This window comes from Phaethon aethereus (assembly GCF_964289735.1).
Source record: "Phaethon aethereus genome assembly, chromosome: 2".
Classification (NCBI taxonomy): Eukaryota; Metazoa; Chordata; class Aves; order Phaethontiformes; family Phaethontidae; genus Phaethon; species Phaethon aethereus.
Window position 1 is genome coordinate 165,562,449 of NC_138582.1, and position 15,859 is coordinate 165,578,307.

General features: G+C 40.0%; 1 protein-coding gene across 1 annotated transcript in view; it reads right to left on the reverse strand.

Moving 5' to 3' along the window:
- LOC309402665 (sodium channel protein type 5 subunit alpha-like) overlaps positions 1 to 15,277 on the reverse strand; it is a gene marked incomplete at its 3' end in the record, with an annotated part of 34,995 nt that extends 19,718 nt beyond the window's left edge. Inside the window, exons 1-12 of the mRNA XM_081996526.1 lie at positions 14,536 to 15,277; positions 13,417 to 13,535; positions 11,716 to 11,823; positions 8,853 to 8,981; positions 8,003 to 8,094; positions 6,899 to 7,120; positions 4,484 to 4,541; positions 3,683 to 3,824; positions 2,992 to 3,189; positions 1,874 to 2,056; positions 931 to 1,332; positions 66 to 192 (exon numbers count right to left, since the gene is read on the reverse strand). Coding sequence (XP_081852652.1) covers positions 66 to 192; positions 931 to 1,332; positions 1,874 to 2,056; positions 2,992 to 3,189; positions 3,683 to 3,824; positions 4,484 to 4,541; positions 6,899 to 7,120; positions 8,003 to 8,094; positions 8,853 to 8,981; positions 11,716 to 11,823; positions 13,417 to 13,535; positions 14,536 to 14,790 — 2,035 coding nt within the window. The 5' untranslated portion in view covers positions 14,791 to 15,277. The remainder of the gene's footprint in view (positions 1 to 65; positions 193 to 930; positions 1,333 to 1,873; positions 2,057 to 2,991; positions 3,190 to 3,682; positions 3,825 to 4,483; positions 4,542 to 6,898; positions 7,121 to 8,002; positions 8,095 to 8,852; positions 8,982 to 11,715; positions 11,824 to 13,416; positions 13,536 to 14,535) is intronic.
- Positions 15,278 to 15,859: the final 582 nt, after the last annotated feature.

The following is a 15,859-nucleotide window of genomic DNA, read 5'->3' on the forward strand; positions in this document are numbered from 1 at the left end:
ACATTTTGGTCCTTCGTGCTAACATTACCTTAGGATTGAAATAAGCATAATGAGGAACCACTTACCCTCCAAGACACTAGTAATTATGCTGACTGCACTTGCTGCCCTTTGTCTCTGAAGTGCCTCGTTAAAGTACTCCACTGACAGATGAGGAGGCAAATGCGTCGTGCTGCTCTCATCATCTACGGCTGGCTGCTTAAAGAAGTAAACATGATTAGGGAGATAGCACAGGAATAAAATGAAGCAGGATGTGATGATGGGTAAGTATGAAAGTTAATAGGAATAATGACACGCGTCCAAATTAGTGTAGCTTTTTGCAAGATGTAATAGATGTTGAGAACGAAGATCCTACTCTTTGGTGATAATGCTGCAGTAAATGGATCCTGCAAGCACGTAATAACAACGGGGCAAGCACAAACCTTGGAAATAAGTATATGAGGGGAAATAGGCCTAGAAAATATTGCAGACTAATGGAAAAGGAGAGACATGAGGGATAAACTGGTAGAAAAGCATCTCCACCCACTTGGGGAACTTACAGACAAAGCTTCTGCATGATGCTAAAGGTGCTGTGAAGGTGAAAGAAATTACAGGTACTGCTCAAAATTACCCCCCTGGACAGGGCATAGGATAAAAACACCCTTTGGTGACTTGTAATTCCAGCACTAGGAACCTTCAAAAGTATGTTAGTTCAGGTTGTGCACAGCAGAAAAACAGGATTTATAACGTGAATGCTGAAGCAATGAACTCCAGTTTTTTGGGAACCCATCAGAGTCCAAACTGCTTTCTGCTGACAACTTATAAACTCCCCACATCAGTACACTTCATCTCACATCGCTGTTTGCCATTTCACTGAAACTCCTAAGAAAAACCTGCCATTTATGGAGAAACCATAATATGAAGTATATACTTAAAATGATATCTTTTACTTACCAGATCACCCTTTCCCGGGTCTTCCATTACTGGCGGGAGCATTACTCCTTCAGAAGACACTGGATCTAGACTGTGTACCCTGCTGCTTCCTCCTCCCATCACCGAAATCACCCCATTGCAGTCATCCGCGTTAGCCCACTTGCTGCTCCGCACGCACTTTGGGGTAGCTGGGTGAGAGCTGTGGCTCATCTGACTTTGCACACTGGAGCGTCTTCCCATCTGCGTCACCAAGAGTGACCGACCCTGGATTTCGTGTTCCCCGGCACTGCGGGTCTCCTCATCACCAAAATCCGTTCTGGAATCAACTTCTAGAGCAGGTATTTGGAAATTGAACACACTCCCATGGCTCAGTCTGCGTTTCGCCTGATTTGCGTTGGGACCGTACACCAGCCCAAGGAAAGACTTAAAGTCCAGGAAAGGGAATAAAGAGAGAATGGCATCATATCATAGAAAAAAGTTTGTGAAGCAATAAACATTTACAGTTTCATAGCATTCCCTGTCAACCATTGCAAGTCGAAAATTTTTATTTGATTTAGATTTTTCAGGAAGGTTTATGCTCAGATTTTAAAAGGCAGATAATAAAGTCCTATCAGCTATAGCAGGTTTTTTTTTGTGGTAAGTTTTATATTTAAATTTTAAGTAAGAAATTTTTAACAGAGAATGATGGCACAAAAGTTAAAACCTGATAGTCATTCACTTTATCTCTCATTGTTATAGTAAATGTATTTTAACTGTTATAATAACTTTCCTTTCATCTTTCATTCATAATATTTCCTTTTCAAATTTTTACATACAATTTTTCCTTATCTGACGATGTTGTTTAATTTAAAGACTTAAGAGTGATCAGTGCTTGTAATGGGATTTGGTTTGTGCTTTCAAGCAATTTATTTTAGTATTAATATTGGAAAAGCTGTTAGGATCTCAGATTCAGACAATAGATTACCAACTTTCGTTGACTGTCTGTGGACTGTGACTTGGGGAATCGTTGTTCATCTTCATTATCTTCTATCCCCAAAGATTTATTTCTCTTTTTCCTGTTGCTTCTTTCTTTGATTTCTTTGGTAGACAGAGAAGAAGCTTCAAAGGAGCTAATTGACAGGATATCAATCCCTTTAACAGCCAATGACTGAAATTAAAACAAAAACATGGATGATATTTTTGCCGGGTACTTGGAATATAAGGAGAAGGAAAACTCTTCTGTGCTCTATGTTATTTCCTCTTAACAATTTGTGTTTCACAAAACTTGTTAAAAATCTTCCAATATCTGATAACACTAAAAGAAAGAGGAGAGAATTTCCCCAACATACGGAGCACTGAAAAATTTGCTATATGCAGTATGTTACATGATCACATATATTGGGCCTGCCAGGGGCAAAATTTCCTATTCCTCCATATGCCAGATTTCCATACAGTAAAAATACTTAGTTTGAAAACAATACTGCAGAATACATCTTTTTCCCCAAATAAATGCTCAAACAGTATTAAAATTCTGTCTTTTCATTGGGGATCGTTGTGACTGTATTTACACTATGGCTGACTTTCCTTCCCATACTGAATTTAGGACAATGTATTCAAAACACAGGAGTATTTTATTCCAGAAGCTTCTAAGCTATTTAAGTTACCCAGAGACTTTTCATTCAACTACAATAGGTTTTGGGTCAGTTGTTAATGCAGCTGATCAATGAAATTACTGTATATTTCTCTGCTCACAATGATAAAACACAAGAAAATAATAAAAAAAAAGCTACATTTACTTTTGGAAACTGCTAGCTGATGGGATTTTATATTTTCCAGATTTTAAAATACTATTTTTCTTACAGTAACAACAGCCTTTAATGCTTATTATCCACAATAAAATTCATCGTTTCACAGGAAAAATACACAGCTGAACTAGGAATCGATCCTGTAGCTCTAGGAATCAGTACTTTCGATAAGTTATCACTTGCTCCTGTCCCCAGGAGTGACTACTATACACAGCTGTATACAAGGAGTGGGGGGTTTTCTTATGTGACTGACAACAGAGTACCAAGACTAATGCTTGCAAGGGAATAATTTACCTACCTCCTGCTCCTTCTGTAATAATTCCATGGCTTCCCGAAATTTCCTTTCCTTTGCCTCCGTTTCAGCAATAGTGGCTTTGTTCTGGTCTTCGTATGCCATTGTGACTACAGCCAGAATCAAGTTGACTAGATAAAATGAGCCCAGAAAGATGACCAGCATGAAGAAGAGTATATACACCTTCCCAGAAGCTCTGAGGGTCTGTAAGCAACACACCCCAGAGATAAAAATTACCATAAAAAATACCAAGTAGGCTTTCAATGTGTCTCTGAAATTCTTTAGAAGCGCTCAGCTTCCTAGACACAATGCTTTAGGAAGTTTAAATGGAAATATACCTTTCTTGGCCCTTCTTCCCCCTCTTTCTCCCTCTTCCTATACCATCGCCTGTATATCACTGGTTGTATATCGATGAGGATGACCGGGGAGGAATTGTTATATTTTTTAAGGACAACCCAGGACCCTTTTAGTACTTTTTTTAAGTCTCTAAACCAACAAGGTGATAGAGCTATTGCTGGGAAGCACTTCAGCATCGCTTTTCTAGGCGTCACAGCTTGCAGGAAGGTATAAGGGAGGATGTGGCCTCGATGACTTGTAGCTATTGCTTTTATTTGGGGTTTCTTGTCCTCTCTACACATTTTCTGTTTCAGTTGTTGTCCCTGGAAGACCAGTTCTGAATTATGCACAAAGTTGGTACCTGCTGGTACAGACGCTCCCAGTAGTCCTGGGTCATCAGGCGGAACAAGGAAAGAAAAGCCCAACCAAAGGTATCAAAACTAGTGAAACCGTAATCAGGATTTGGCCCAATTTTCAAGCATGTATAGTCAGGAGGACAGGTCCTAGAAGTAAAAAAATAAAGTGGAGTTCTTTTACCTGTGCAGATTTCAAGGAAAACTTCAGCTTATGTGAGAGTTATTCAGCTCTCTGTTTCATTACATTGCAAACCAATTTTCTACTCGAGCTAGCATTGGCTGGAAAGTGGGATGAAAAAAGCAGCATCCACAACCCAGCAACAAAGGAAGAAGCCAGGCTGGAGTAGACCACGAACCCAGGACAACTGCCTCATCACCGGTCTCTTTCCCTGCCGCTCGCTGCAAAACAGCCACATCTCCCTCCTTGCCCAAACCTGCCCTCCAAAATTCGTGATTTGTTTTTCCCGTTTAACACTCATGAGCCTTCACAGGGAGGAACGTGTCTGTCCTGTGCTATATCTGAGATCTTCTGTGTTTTCAGTTCTCTCGTACATCCGTGGAGAAAGACAGCACTTCTGGAAAGGCTCAAAGGAATTCAGACCTGAATAAATCAACTGCAGGTTCCTGCTTCATTCCCTGTAAGTATTAAAATATCTGACTGTTTACTATATTTTGTTGTCTGTGTTCCTGTTTCTGCATTCAACAAAAAACTGGAATTTCTGCTTTTGTCTCATATGGCTGAGCTACTACAGAAGCACTAAGGCAAAGAAAACTTCCAAAGAAGAAATATTCTTAAACGCACTTACCCAGCACCAGGACCACATAGCAAAATATCTGAGGTGCCCCCTTTCTTAGCAAAGTGTGCTATAAAAAAGGGGAGAAAAAATTAAAACCAAAGAACTTTCTAGCCTGAATCCTCTATCCTTTAATATGCGCAGTCATCAGTAATCAGTGAGCCATGAGTGTATCTGCACAGAAATACAAATTGCTGCGTAGCAAATACGAAATGAGCGCTGAAGAGAGACAGGTTTCCCACGCTCACCGTGACTGCGCCATGTTGCAGGATGCCCTGTCCTCATTTATAAACTTGCATATGTGTATGCACAAATTTCAGTCCTTAAAACCAGAAATTTTAAAAAAGATTATCACTTTTTGGCCCCATCTGCATAAAGGAAATCAAGAATTGGAGGGCACAAGCTTAAGCACAGTCCCTGGTTTGGTAATCGTTAGCGCAAACTCCAGCACAGTTTTGGCACGTAGCCATTAGCCCTCTCCAGGACAGGCTACGAGCATCAGTTGGGGAAGCATAGACAAGTTCTGTTTCCACTGAGCAATAAAAACAAAGCACTGTTTTGAGGAGGAAGAAAGAGTACTTGGCTGTGTGGATATACATCGTGCCATGTCACTACCCTGCTGAGCCAAACAGCAGGTCCTAACCCTGCGTAGCTGAGAAATACAGATTTCTCCATTGGGATACCGGGGCTCTGCCCTTTTTGACCCGATTCCCCTATTTCTCTTAGCACGAGTTACTCTGATGTCTGAGCTAGAGCAGTCTGAAGGTAACAGCTTCAGTGCTACCAGCTAATCAGCCCCGTTAGGCTGTGGGTTTATTACCCCAGACGCAAGGGAGGTCTCATGTCTTCCCGGTGCTTCCCAAACCTCAGTTGTGCTCATCAGCACGAGTCCGAGCCAGCAGGAAGCTTTGGTATCAGCTGTACTGGACCATGTAAATACACCATAAAGGAATGAGTCGCTCTCCGGGCTACTTTCCACCCAAATTTTTAAAGACGATTCAGTAATTGAGCTTCAGGGAATCATAACAACGCATAGTTCTCCATGTTGGGGATGGGAACTTCACACAAAGTCAGGACCATAAAAAATATCCAAAAAATCATTGAATAGAAAACTGGGCTTACAGTGCTGTAAGTCCTAAATCCTGTAGGAAAGTCATCCAGCTTTCATTAAACCTGTCTGGGCCCTCCTATTCCTTTTGCTGTCATTGCAAATCACCCCGCACACAAGACGTATGGCACAGGATGTGGACAAGGCAAAACTTGTGAAGTAACACAGATTTTTAATTTCTTGAGCCTTGCTGTCTCTTGCCCATTGCTTTTATACAGCTGCAATGTTCTGCATTAAAAAAAAAAAAGCTTTTGTTTCCTGTTTCTTCAGCACAGAATATTAGTATTTTTAGCCAAAGTTTGTCACATCTGTGCTAGTCTAGTCACTGCCTGGTTTCTTTTGAAGTTTGCTTTCAGTTATGATCTTTACAACATTCTGTATATGTAAATGGCTTTGTATGTGTGGGGTTTTTGGTAGGTATAAGAGTTCCTTGCAAAAATTTTTTCTCAAATATCTTTTATATAAAAGATTTTCTCCCCTGGACTCTGAAGTTATTAAAGAAATCCTGTCAAATATTCCACATGGAGTGTATACAAAAAGCAATCCTGTGTGGGTTTTTTATGTATTTCAACATTTCCCCCGGGACAATGCTTTTCTCCCTGTACAACTGCTGCTATGTTTAAACTCACTGGTGGAGATTTTCTTCAGTGATGAAGCTTTCTTCATATTTCTAGCATAGACATTGTTTACTTTGAGTGTGTTTTTTCAGGTATATTGAGTTTTTTCCTTTAGCACACGGCTTTTCCTTTCTGAATTGGATCTTACAGTTGCTGTTCATCTGAGACTGCTTTGGTGTGTTTTCATATGTCTGGTCTATGCTTCCATCACCAGCCACAGTCAAGACGTATACATGAAAGATATATACTGTATATGTCTGATATAAGACATAAAATAAGACATATATGATGTGAAGAAGAAAGTATCTTTGACTTTTAAAGGAATTCCTCTGTTTCAAGCTGAAGAGTAACTCATTGGGCAGCAAAATGAAGCTGTAGAGACTCTTCAGCATGTAGTAAAAGGTGAATTTTGGGGAATTACAGCAGAGAATGAGCTAATGCTGTTTCAGTTATTGTCATATCATTCTGGGAAACAGAGCTGGATGATACTGGAAAATTTAGGAGTGCTATTTCTTATAATGAAGGGAAGGGGTGCGTTCCTGGATGCCTGCAAGCTGCTCTGGCAATCTGAAGGCCATTATCAAGTAGTTAATCATCAAAATATCAATCACCAAAACATCAATATCATTTACAGCAGTGGTTATACATGCATGCGTAGGTGTCTATACTATCAACTAAAAAAGAATTAAGGAGAAAAATTACCTGTGTCATTAACAAACATTTCATAGGATTCCCATGTTTTGTTAAGGAAATAAGGTGTTTTACTGAACACTGTAGAGTTCCTGATACACTTTTGTCTTAGATTGCCCTTGAAAAGCTGGAGGCCTATGAGGGCAAAGACACTCAGACAGAAAACAGTCAGGATCATCACATTGGCAAGCTTCTTCACAGACTGAATAAGTGCGCCTACAATGACCTTGAGTCCTAGGAAGACAATATACAAAGGAAAAACAGGATGAAAAACTGAGATGCAGATGTCATACTTGATTAGAGTTAAAACAATGTATAACAAGCAAAGTCCCTAAATTACTGGATAATATGTGGCAAATACATTTGCAATGCAAGTATATTTTGGATGAGAGAGTAATTTATATGAGAACAATATTTTTTTTCCTCATTTGATTGACCCTACAATTTCCAGATGTTCCTTTAATCGCTGTAAAATATTTAGGCAAGGATGAGGAACCAGAGATATTAGTCTTTCTGGATAAGTTTTTCTTATCTAATATGCATAATTCAAATGACATTTCCAACACTGGTAATCTGTGAAGAAACTGGAAACACTGGAAACAATAATGACTATGATCAAAAAGACCAGAAAGAGAAGACAGAGGCAACCTACTGGTTCTTAATTTGTATTTCATCATCAGAAAGAAACCACTGGCTTTATAACTAAGGGAAAAGTTAACAGGAAACTGTTTTCCCAGGGAAGATGTAAGATGATTAATAATCTTAAAATGGAGTCATTCCTTTCAGTCACTAGAGGTGTTTCTGTCGAATCATAACACATAAACCAGCCAGAAGAACACTCTGTAAAACTGATATTATAAAGTCTTAACAAAATCTTTAAAAGCATCATGAAAACAAACTAAATACAAGAGTGTTTCTAAAGCATGATTTATTCTGGTTGGGCGAGGCGAACTAAGATACTATTTGTGTCCACAAATTCATCTGTGTCTGCAATCAATGAAAGATACAGAAAGAGAAAGGAAAATTAAAAAAAAAAAAAAGCAAAGCCAACATTTTGATTGGAGTAAAAAATCAGTTGAAAGTAGCATAAAACATTAAGCGAATAGAGTTTCTTACCTGGGACTACTGAAATGGTTTTTAAAGCTCTCAGAACCCTGAAAGTCCGAAGGACTGACACGCTCCCCAAGTTACTAAATGCTCCCACGTACCTGTAAAGTCAGGACATGCCGTGGCAAGTGGTTGAACGGAGAAAACAGGACAATTATGTTACAGTGGTCATTCTTAACTGCCAATCCAATGTAAAGTATTGATAAACTACACAGCAAGGATTTGTCTGAAGACTTATAACATAGAAACCCATTTCGTGATTATTAGTTTCCTTATGAGGTAGCTCTTGGCTTGTGCACAGCTGCTTTTGGGTCAGCATCTTAAAATCTTATGCATTTAAAATATAAACAAACATAAAAAAATTATTCATTGCAGGCTGAAACGCTGGCTGAACTGGTTCGATCTCCCTTCTGTAGCTGCACCTAACCAGTATAAAAGCTGTCTCATTTCTGCAAACTGAAGCTCAGGCTGATTTTTTGGAGATAAAAAGCCAAAATTTAATCCAGTGTCCTGGTGTCTCCACACATTGCTCTGTTTTCAAACTTACACTTCCATTCACAGGGTGTGTCTGGATTTGCCAGCCCAGCTATTACATGTCACTGACTGCAACGCATGCGCTGGCGTGCGTCACCACAGCGTGTCCCTTGCTCTGCACAGCTCTGTTCCCTTCTTGAAAGACCCATACGTTGTTGTTATACAGGGAGCGAGGAAACAAGGGGAAGAGTCAATGTCCTAGATAGTTTCAGGTGCAGTTAGGACCCACGGGGGGGTTTTGTACTGCAGGCAGCCTTTTGCACCACAGCAACAAGAACTTCAAATACAGAGCGCGGGCGCAGGTAATCTATACGCTCCCACTTACGCCATTACGATGACGCTGAAATCCAACCAGTTCCAGGGATCTCGAAGGAAAGTGAATTCATTTAGACAGAATCCTCTTGCCAATATTTTTATCAATGATTCAAAAGTGTAAATGCCAGTGAAAGTAAATCTAAGGAAGGGAGAAAAGTGCCAAAGGAAAATAGCAATATTAGCAATTAATGGAAGAGACACAGTCAGACTATTTACTGTCTAGGCCAACAAACCAAGCCAATGCTGCAGAGAAGTAGTGGAAAGACTGCTGTTGATTTCAGTGTATGCTATCAGCATCTGACTCAGACATAGTTTGAGACAGTAGTTGACTGCAATCTGGACATGCCTTTTAACTTGCATGCCTGTGACATGGCCATTTGCATTCAATGATTTTTTTCAAACTCTTTCATGTGAGTCCCCATAATTTGAGAAACACAAAACTCCTAGCTTCTTGCTAAAATAAAGATCAACTTTTGTATCTTCCTCTGGTTTCAAGTGGCCCAGTGAACATGTAATATGTTGTGTATTATTTACTTTGAGCATGCAGCATCCATTTCCGTGCAGAAGGTTTAAAACACTTAGAGAAATACAAGAGTACAGGATTTTCAATTTAAGATGGCAATTATTCTTATTAATGGAAAATTATCAGTAAAAGCTCTTCTGGACCTACTGAGTGCACTTATCATTTCAACAAGGCAGTGATCTCCCAACAGAATTCAAAAGGCATTCATCTGGCAGTCAGAAAACGCACTAAGAAATTATACAGATGTAGTGCTTCTCTTTTCATTTGGAAAGAAGTATTCTGAAATTATTATTGAAATACATTTGAAAGGTAGTCTTGATGCCAACAGCAGAAACAACTCTTGTCTAATCTTTGACACTCTCATAAGTAGAGAAGTATCTCAGCATCTTCTGGAGATACGTGTACTAACACCATGCAGAGCCCTGTTCCTGCTTGAGGATTTGCCGTTCCCAGACGTTTCAGTGTCATGTAACATGAGATAGTCAGAAACAATTTTAGAGCTGTTTCTAAAGCTAAGTATTTTGGAATCTTTTCCTTTGCATTAGGTGTTAAAATTGTTCTCTACTTGGACTTTAGTAAAGCCTTTGACAGCGTCTCCCACAGCATTCTCCTGGAGAAACTGGCAGCTCGTGGCTTAGACAGGTTTACTCTTCGCTGGGTGAGGAACTGGCTGGATGGCCGAGCCCAGAGAGTTGTGGTGAATGGCGTTAAATCCGGCTGGCGGCCGGTCACAAGCGGTGTTCCCCAGGGCTCGGTTCTGGGGCTGGTCTTGTTCAATATCTTTATCAATGATCTGGACAAGGGGATCGAGTGCTCCCTCAGTAAGTTTGCAGATGATACCAAGTTGGGTGGGAGTGTTGATCTGCTGGAGGGTAGGAGGGCTCTGCAGAGGAATCTGGACAGGCTGGATCGATGGGCAGAGGTCAACTGTATGAGGTTTAATAAGGTCAAGTGCCGGGTCCTGCACTTGGGTCACAACAACCCCATGCAATGCTACAGGCTTGGGGAGGAGTGGCTGGAGAGCAGCCTGGAGGAAAGGGACCTGGGGGTGCTGGTTGACAGCCGGCTGAACATGAGCCGGCAGTGTGCCCAGGTGGCCAAGAAGGCCAACAGCGTCCTGGCCTGTATCAGCACTAGTGTGGCCAGCAGGAGTAGGGAAGTGATCGTGCCCATGTACTCGGCGCTAGTGAGGCCGCAGCTTGAATCCTGTGTTCAGTGTTGGGCCCCTCACTACAAGAAGGACGTTGAGGTGCTGGAGCTTGTCCAGAGAAGGGCAACGAAGCTGGTGAGGGGTCTGGAGCACAAGTCTGACGAGGAGCGGCTGAGGGAACTGGGGTTGTTCAGTCTGGAGAAGAGGAGGCTGAGGGGAGACCTTATCGCTCTCTACAACTACCTGAAAGGGGGTTGTGGCGAGGTGGGGGTTGGTCTCTTCTCCCAAGTAACCAGTGATAGGACGAGAGGAAATGGCCTCAAGTTGTACCTGGGGAGGTTTAGATTGGATATTAGGAAAAATTTCTTTACAGAGAGAGTGGTCAAGCATTGGAACAGGCTGCCCAGGGAGGTGGTGGAGTCGCCATCACTGGAGGTGTTAAAAAAACCTGTGTAGATGAAGCACTTTGGGACATGGTTTAGTGGGCATGGTGGTGTTGGGTTAGCAGTTGGACTTGATGATCTTGAAGGTCTTTTGCAACCTTAATGATTCTGTAATTCTGTAATTATCGGGGTCCATATTCTAACATTTTTACACCAAACCGAATAAGTAACAGCTGAAATATTCTTTTTAAAAATTAAAAAGATGGGATTATCCAGCTTAAGTGTGACTATAAAGGCATGGATTTATTGTGATTTAATGTTGCAAGTGTCGGCAGCACTGAAGATAACAACTTTACTTTCTAACAGTGTCCTGCAGGCCAGGAGCTTCTGACAGAACATTTTATTAGAGCAAAACTCAGCTTTTCATTATTATTAAAAAGTATTTTAAAAGACAGCAGCTCTTGATATGCTTCATCAGCATCAGCAACAATGGGAAATGTGTCTGGATGAAGAGCAAATAATTACTGAGTAACTTCAGAAAGTAGGAAACAAACTGGAGCAGTAGGACAGACACAAAGCCAGTTCAGCAGCAGAACTTAATCTACACTCACTCTCTCCTATAACACCACAATTATTGTAGATATTTAATTTAAAGACAAAAATACTCCCTCCAAGCAAAAAAAATTACAAAGTCCTAACACAAGCAACTTTCCTTCTAAATCCCCCATAAACTATCTTGAGTGACAGCTGCAAGACAAGTCTCAATAACTCAATATAACCACAGGATTAAAAGGCATACATACCCCCAGATACTTACTCAACATACTTGTTCCACGAAGGAGCTGGAGAAGCCTTAGAGGACTCCATCAGAGCCATGAATGCACAATTAGTTATAATAGTGCACATGATAAACAAAGTGAATAATGTAAGTCACGGGAGTGAAGGCAAAGAATATGACATTTATTCAGAAATGTAACTAGATATTCTCTCAGTCACAGATGTAGTATCTCTTTTTGAGTTTAAAGCATACATACGAACAGCATGCACATGTATTTGCTGGTTTTGAGTCATATTAGATGACAACACACTACTGTTGTTATTCATGCCACCTGGACTTCTGTATGGGCTAGAGGTCTGCTGCTCTAAGCACTGCAAACTTGGTGAAAGGATTCTCAGCCACTCAAAGAGTGGGAGGAATGATGCATTTTTAGTTTCATTTTATAGTATAAAAGTTAAAAACTTGCCCAAGGTCACACAGATGAAGCCCAAACCTGACTCTAAATTGGCAGAGCTGCACTCTTCTGAAGGGACAGCGTGAAGTCTGCCAGGATGCTTGTAGGTGTCTCAAAGGACTCCAGTTTGGCCAACTCTTGGGGCTGCTCAGCTGCTCTCTGGGGTAACTGCTGACTCTAGGGTATGAACGCGAACTTGGGTATCTATCTAGTTCTCATGCAGATATCTAAGCTTAAGTGCCTGGCTCTGGATCTGAATGTCATGCCTTGTGTCATACCACACTTTTTGGCAATCCAGGAGGTAGATGTGCATGGGAAAGACATCTAGCCTTTCCATCATCCATCCTCTCCATTCCCACAAAAAATCTCATGGCTTTAGCTCTAGGCATCGTCAAACTGTCACAAGCCTACCAGCTGGACCACTGGTGCCAAAATGTCAGTATTAGCCAACTTGCTGCCTGGGGAAAGCCTCAGATGAGAGGCATCATTCCTGCAGGGATGCCTGTACTCTGCTATGGTGACATCTTCAGACCCATTGCAGCTAATCCAGCACCACACAACCAGGAAATGGCTGGAAGCCTAAAATCTATACAGGGACACCACAGACTCTGCACTGGGCCTCATTCAGCCCCAAGCGACAGTGTTACTACTCTGGTCTCATTCCCCAGCGCCAACCTGGAGCAATAGACTAGTGATTCCCATTCCCTAAATTTGATGTATGTGGTAGGATCTATATTACCTTTGTATTCCAAAGGAATTCCGTGCAACAGCATCCCTGAACATTTTCACTTTCATATACCAAAGATATATTTTTTGATCTGATTTCCTAAAGAAACAAAGTTTGGATGATTTTCTTTCTATGTGTTTTCATATGTGTGCCTCTATCTCAGCCCTCTTAAAATTGGCCAATGGTTAATCAGCTTTGGTACATGAGTTGAATTCAATTCCTACAGTTTGGGTAAACAGAAGATGAGAAAGACCTTATTAGTCTTCTCAATGAGAAAGGCTTCGGCATGAGATACTTGTTTATGAGACACCAGATAATTGATCAGTCTGAAAACACAAATCTGTAGAAAATCAGGCTTCGATATCACCAGTAGTCACAGAACTATTTATTTCTAAGTAGCACAAGAGCACCAAGACAATAATAATTTCTAAGGTAATTCATAATTAGAAGTCATCTGGAGTGAGGAAAAGACTAGATTCATTCAATGGTCTAAAATATAAAAGCACAGGATTACGTATTTTGTAACAAAAGTGAGAAAATGGAGTCAACAAAAGGATATGAATGTACTAAAATTTTAATTGCTGTTCTTCGAATTGGATGGAAAGGACTGAGGATCCATAAGGCACGTGTAGCAGTAAATCTGAAGATTGTTTTCTGTTTGTTTAGCACTATGAAAATCTTTTTTTAAAAAAAGAAACATGAAAGAAATTTTCAGAAAGTTGAACAGAGAACATATTTTTGTATTATATCCTGTTGTATCAGTGACGAGCAAGAGCTTGATTTTAACTTCAGTCTGTTTAAACAGGAAGACTTTGTAATACTTTGCTATCCTTTCATCATAAACTGATTATAATGAAATAATAATAATACTACCATTAACTGTCAAGCTGCAAGAAAATACTCAGCATGAACTCCTTTTTCAAACCTTAGCACTTGCAAAGACTTGTGCACAGAACTAATCTTTTCTCTTAAAATAAATTTAACATCTCATTGAGTCAAGATATACAGAAGTGGAAGGAAGAATTGCAGCCTTTATCATTATTTGCTGTTGTTGACAGTGACCCTCCAGCTCTAAGATTGTAGAAATTAGTTCAAAATATTACACATTTCTCAAGCAATAAGCTTCATTTCCAATGAATGAGTTCAAATTTCTCTGTTCTTTATTGAAAATCATATTCTTCAGTATTTCTTGACTAGAATATTGAGCATGAATAGGTAGGTTTTAAGGATTTATGTGCAAATGTTTTAAAATAATTTTTATACTTAGGTAATCATTTATTGTACATGTAAGTGGCGCATAAGCATTGAGATAGAGGAACACGCGGTTTCAAACCATGGAATTCCAGAAAATTTAGAACATTATTATAATTTCTAGTAGATCTGACTCAAACCTTCCTTTTCTTCCTTTATCCATTTTATCTTTTCTGCTCTCATTCTGATTCAAATGTTAATGAAGTTCATATTATTTAATTCCTATAATTCAAAATTAAGCTTTTTGTAAGAAGATTACAGCATGTGATTCAGCTGTGCCAACTGCTTGCATTATTATAACCTAGAAAGGGATGATAGTTTTTCCAAAGGGATGTATGCCACACTGTTTGATAGATCATTCACATAAACACTTCTTAGCAACACAAAAAATATATATTAAAATCCAAGCATCTTCATTGGTTCTAACCTTACGATCTTTGTAGTATGGGTCAAGATCCTCCAGCGGTTCCCCAATGAGATCTGGAGGAGGATTTCCATAGAGAGCTGGTAACTTCTGGAACGCTTTTAGGTCAAGTTGAGGACGTGGTTTCTCCTCAGGTTTCTGGTCTATAGTATTTCTTCGACAATTCCTCTTGGCAGCAATTCTCTTATCGATAGCAGCCAAGGATTCATAGGTGAATTTACGGAATTTGTTGGTACCAAGTAGTAAGAACTCAGCCATTTTTTGTTCTTCTCTTCCTGTCACTGACTCTGTTCAAATAATAGAAACAAATAGAAAGGAAGTCAAGTAACTCCAAAACAGGTAAGTTATGAAAACTGAACAACTGGTTGCCCATGCATGGCTAATAACAAACTTCCTGAGCCATCAGCTTCTAAAAAGAAAAAAAAAAAAATGTATCAACACCTTTTTCAGTGAGATGTTTGTTTAGTTGGGTTTTTTAAATTATGTGTGTCTGATAGGATGTGGGCAGACCTCTATAAACTTAAGAGTGTATTTAGAGCACCATGTTTAAGACACCTGTTATCCTAAATGCTTTTGAACTGTTATTCAGGAAAAAAAACTAAGGTGCTGCTTTAGCCCAGTATTTGGAAACGGGACAGTGAAACTCATCAAACTGCAACATCAAATATGCAGAAGCTGTGTCTGCAACAGAAGCACCAGGTATTAAATTAACTAATGCAGATGTAAATACTCAGGTGGATAACCCATCCCGATCGTGTCAGCACAGGAACGTGCAGTGTCCAAGCATCAGAAGATTTAACTCGTGACTCAGAGTCAGTACTGACTGGAGGACAAAAATTCTTTATCTGAAAAGTTTATATTTTATGCCCACTTGTCAGAACAACAAAAGTGAGATTATACTAGAAAAGAACTTTGCATTATTTAATGGAGAATTTTAGTCAGATATTGGATAGGATCCATTCAAATAAATGTTACCTGAATCCGTACTTGGGCAGTACAGTGAATCCAACCTCTACCTTAACACTGTGAAAAGCTTCAAGGCAAGCCCATGAAGTGCACATATATTGAAACAAACAGTGAAAAAACTGGAAACGGTACACAGGGTGAGAAGATCCAGACCTGCATTCTTGTGCTAAACTCACTCAAAAGCTCTATAAGGCAATTTCTCTAAAATGTGTTCTTTGATTATGACCTCTAGGAAGACAGTACAGTCATGGACCTACTGAGCCAGTGCAGTCCCACCTGCAGACTGTGAAACGATCCCAGCTGGTCAAGGACTTTACCTGGGATGGATCACTGCTGAGTCTGCATGGAAGATCACGTTAGT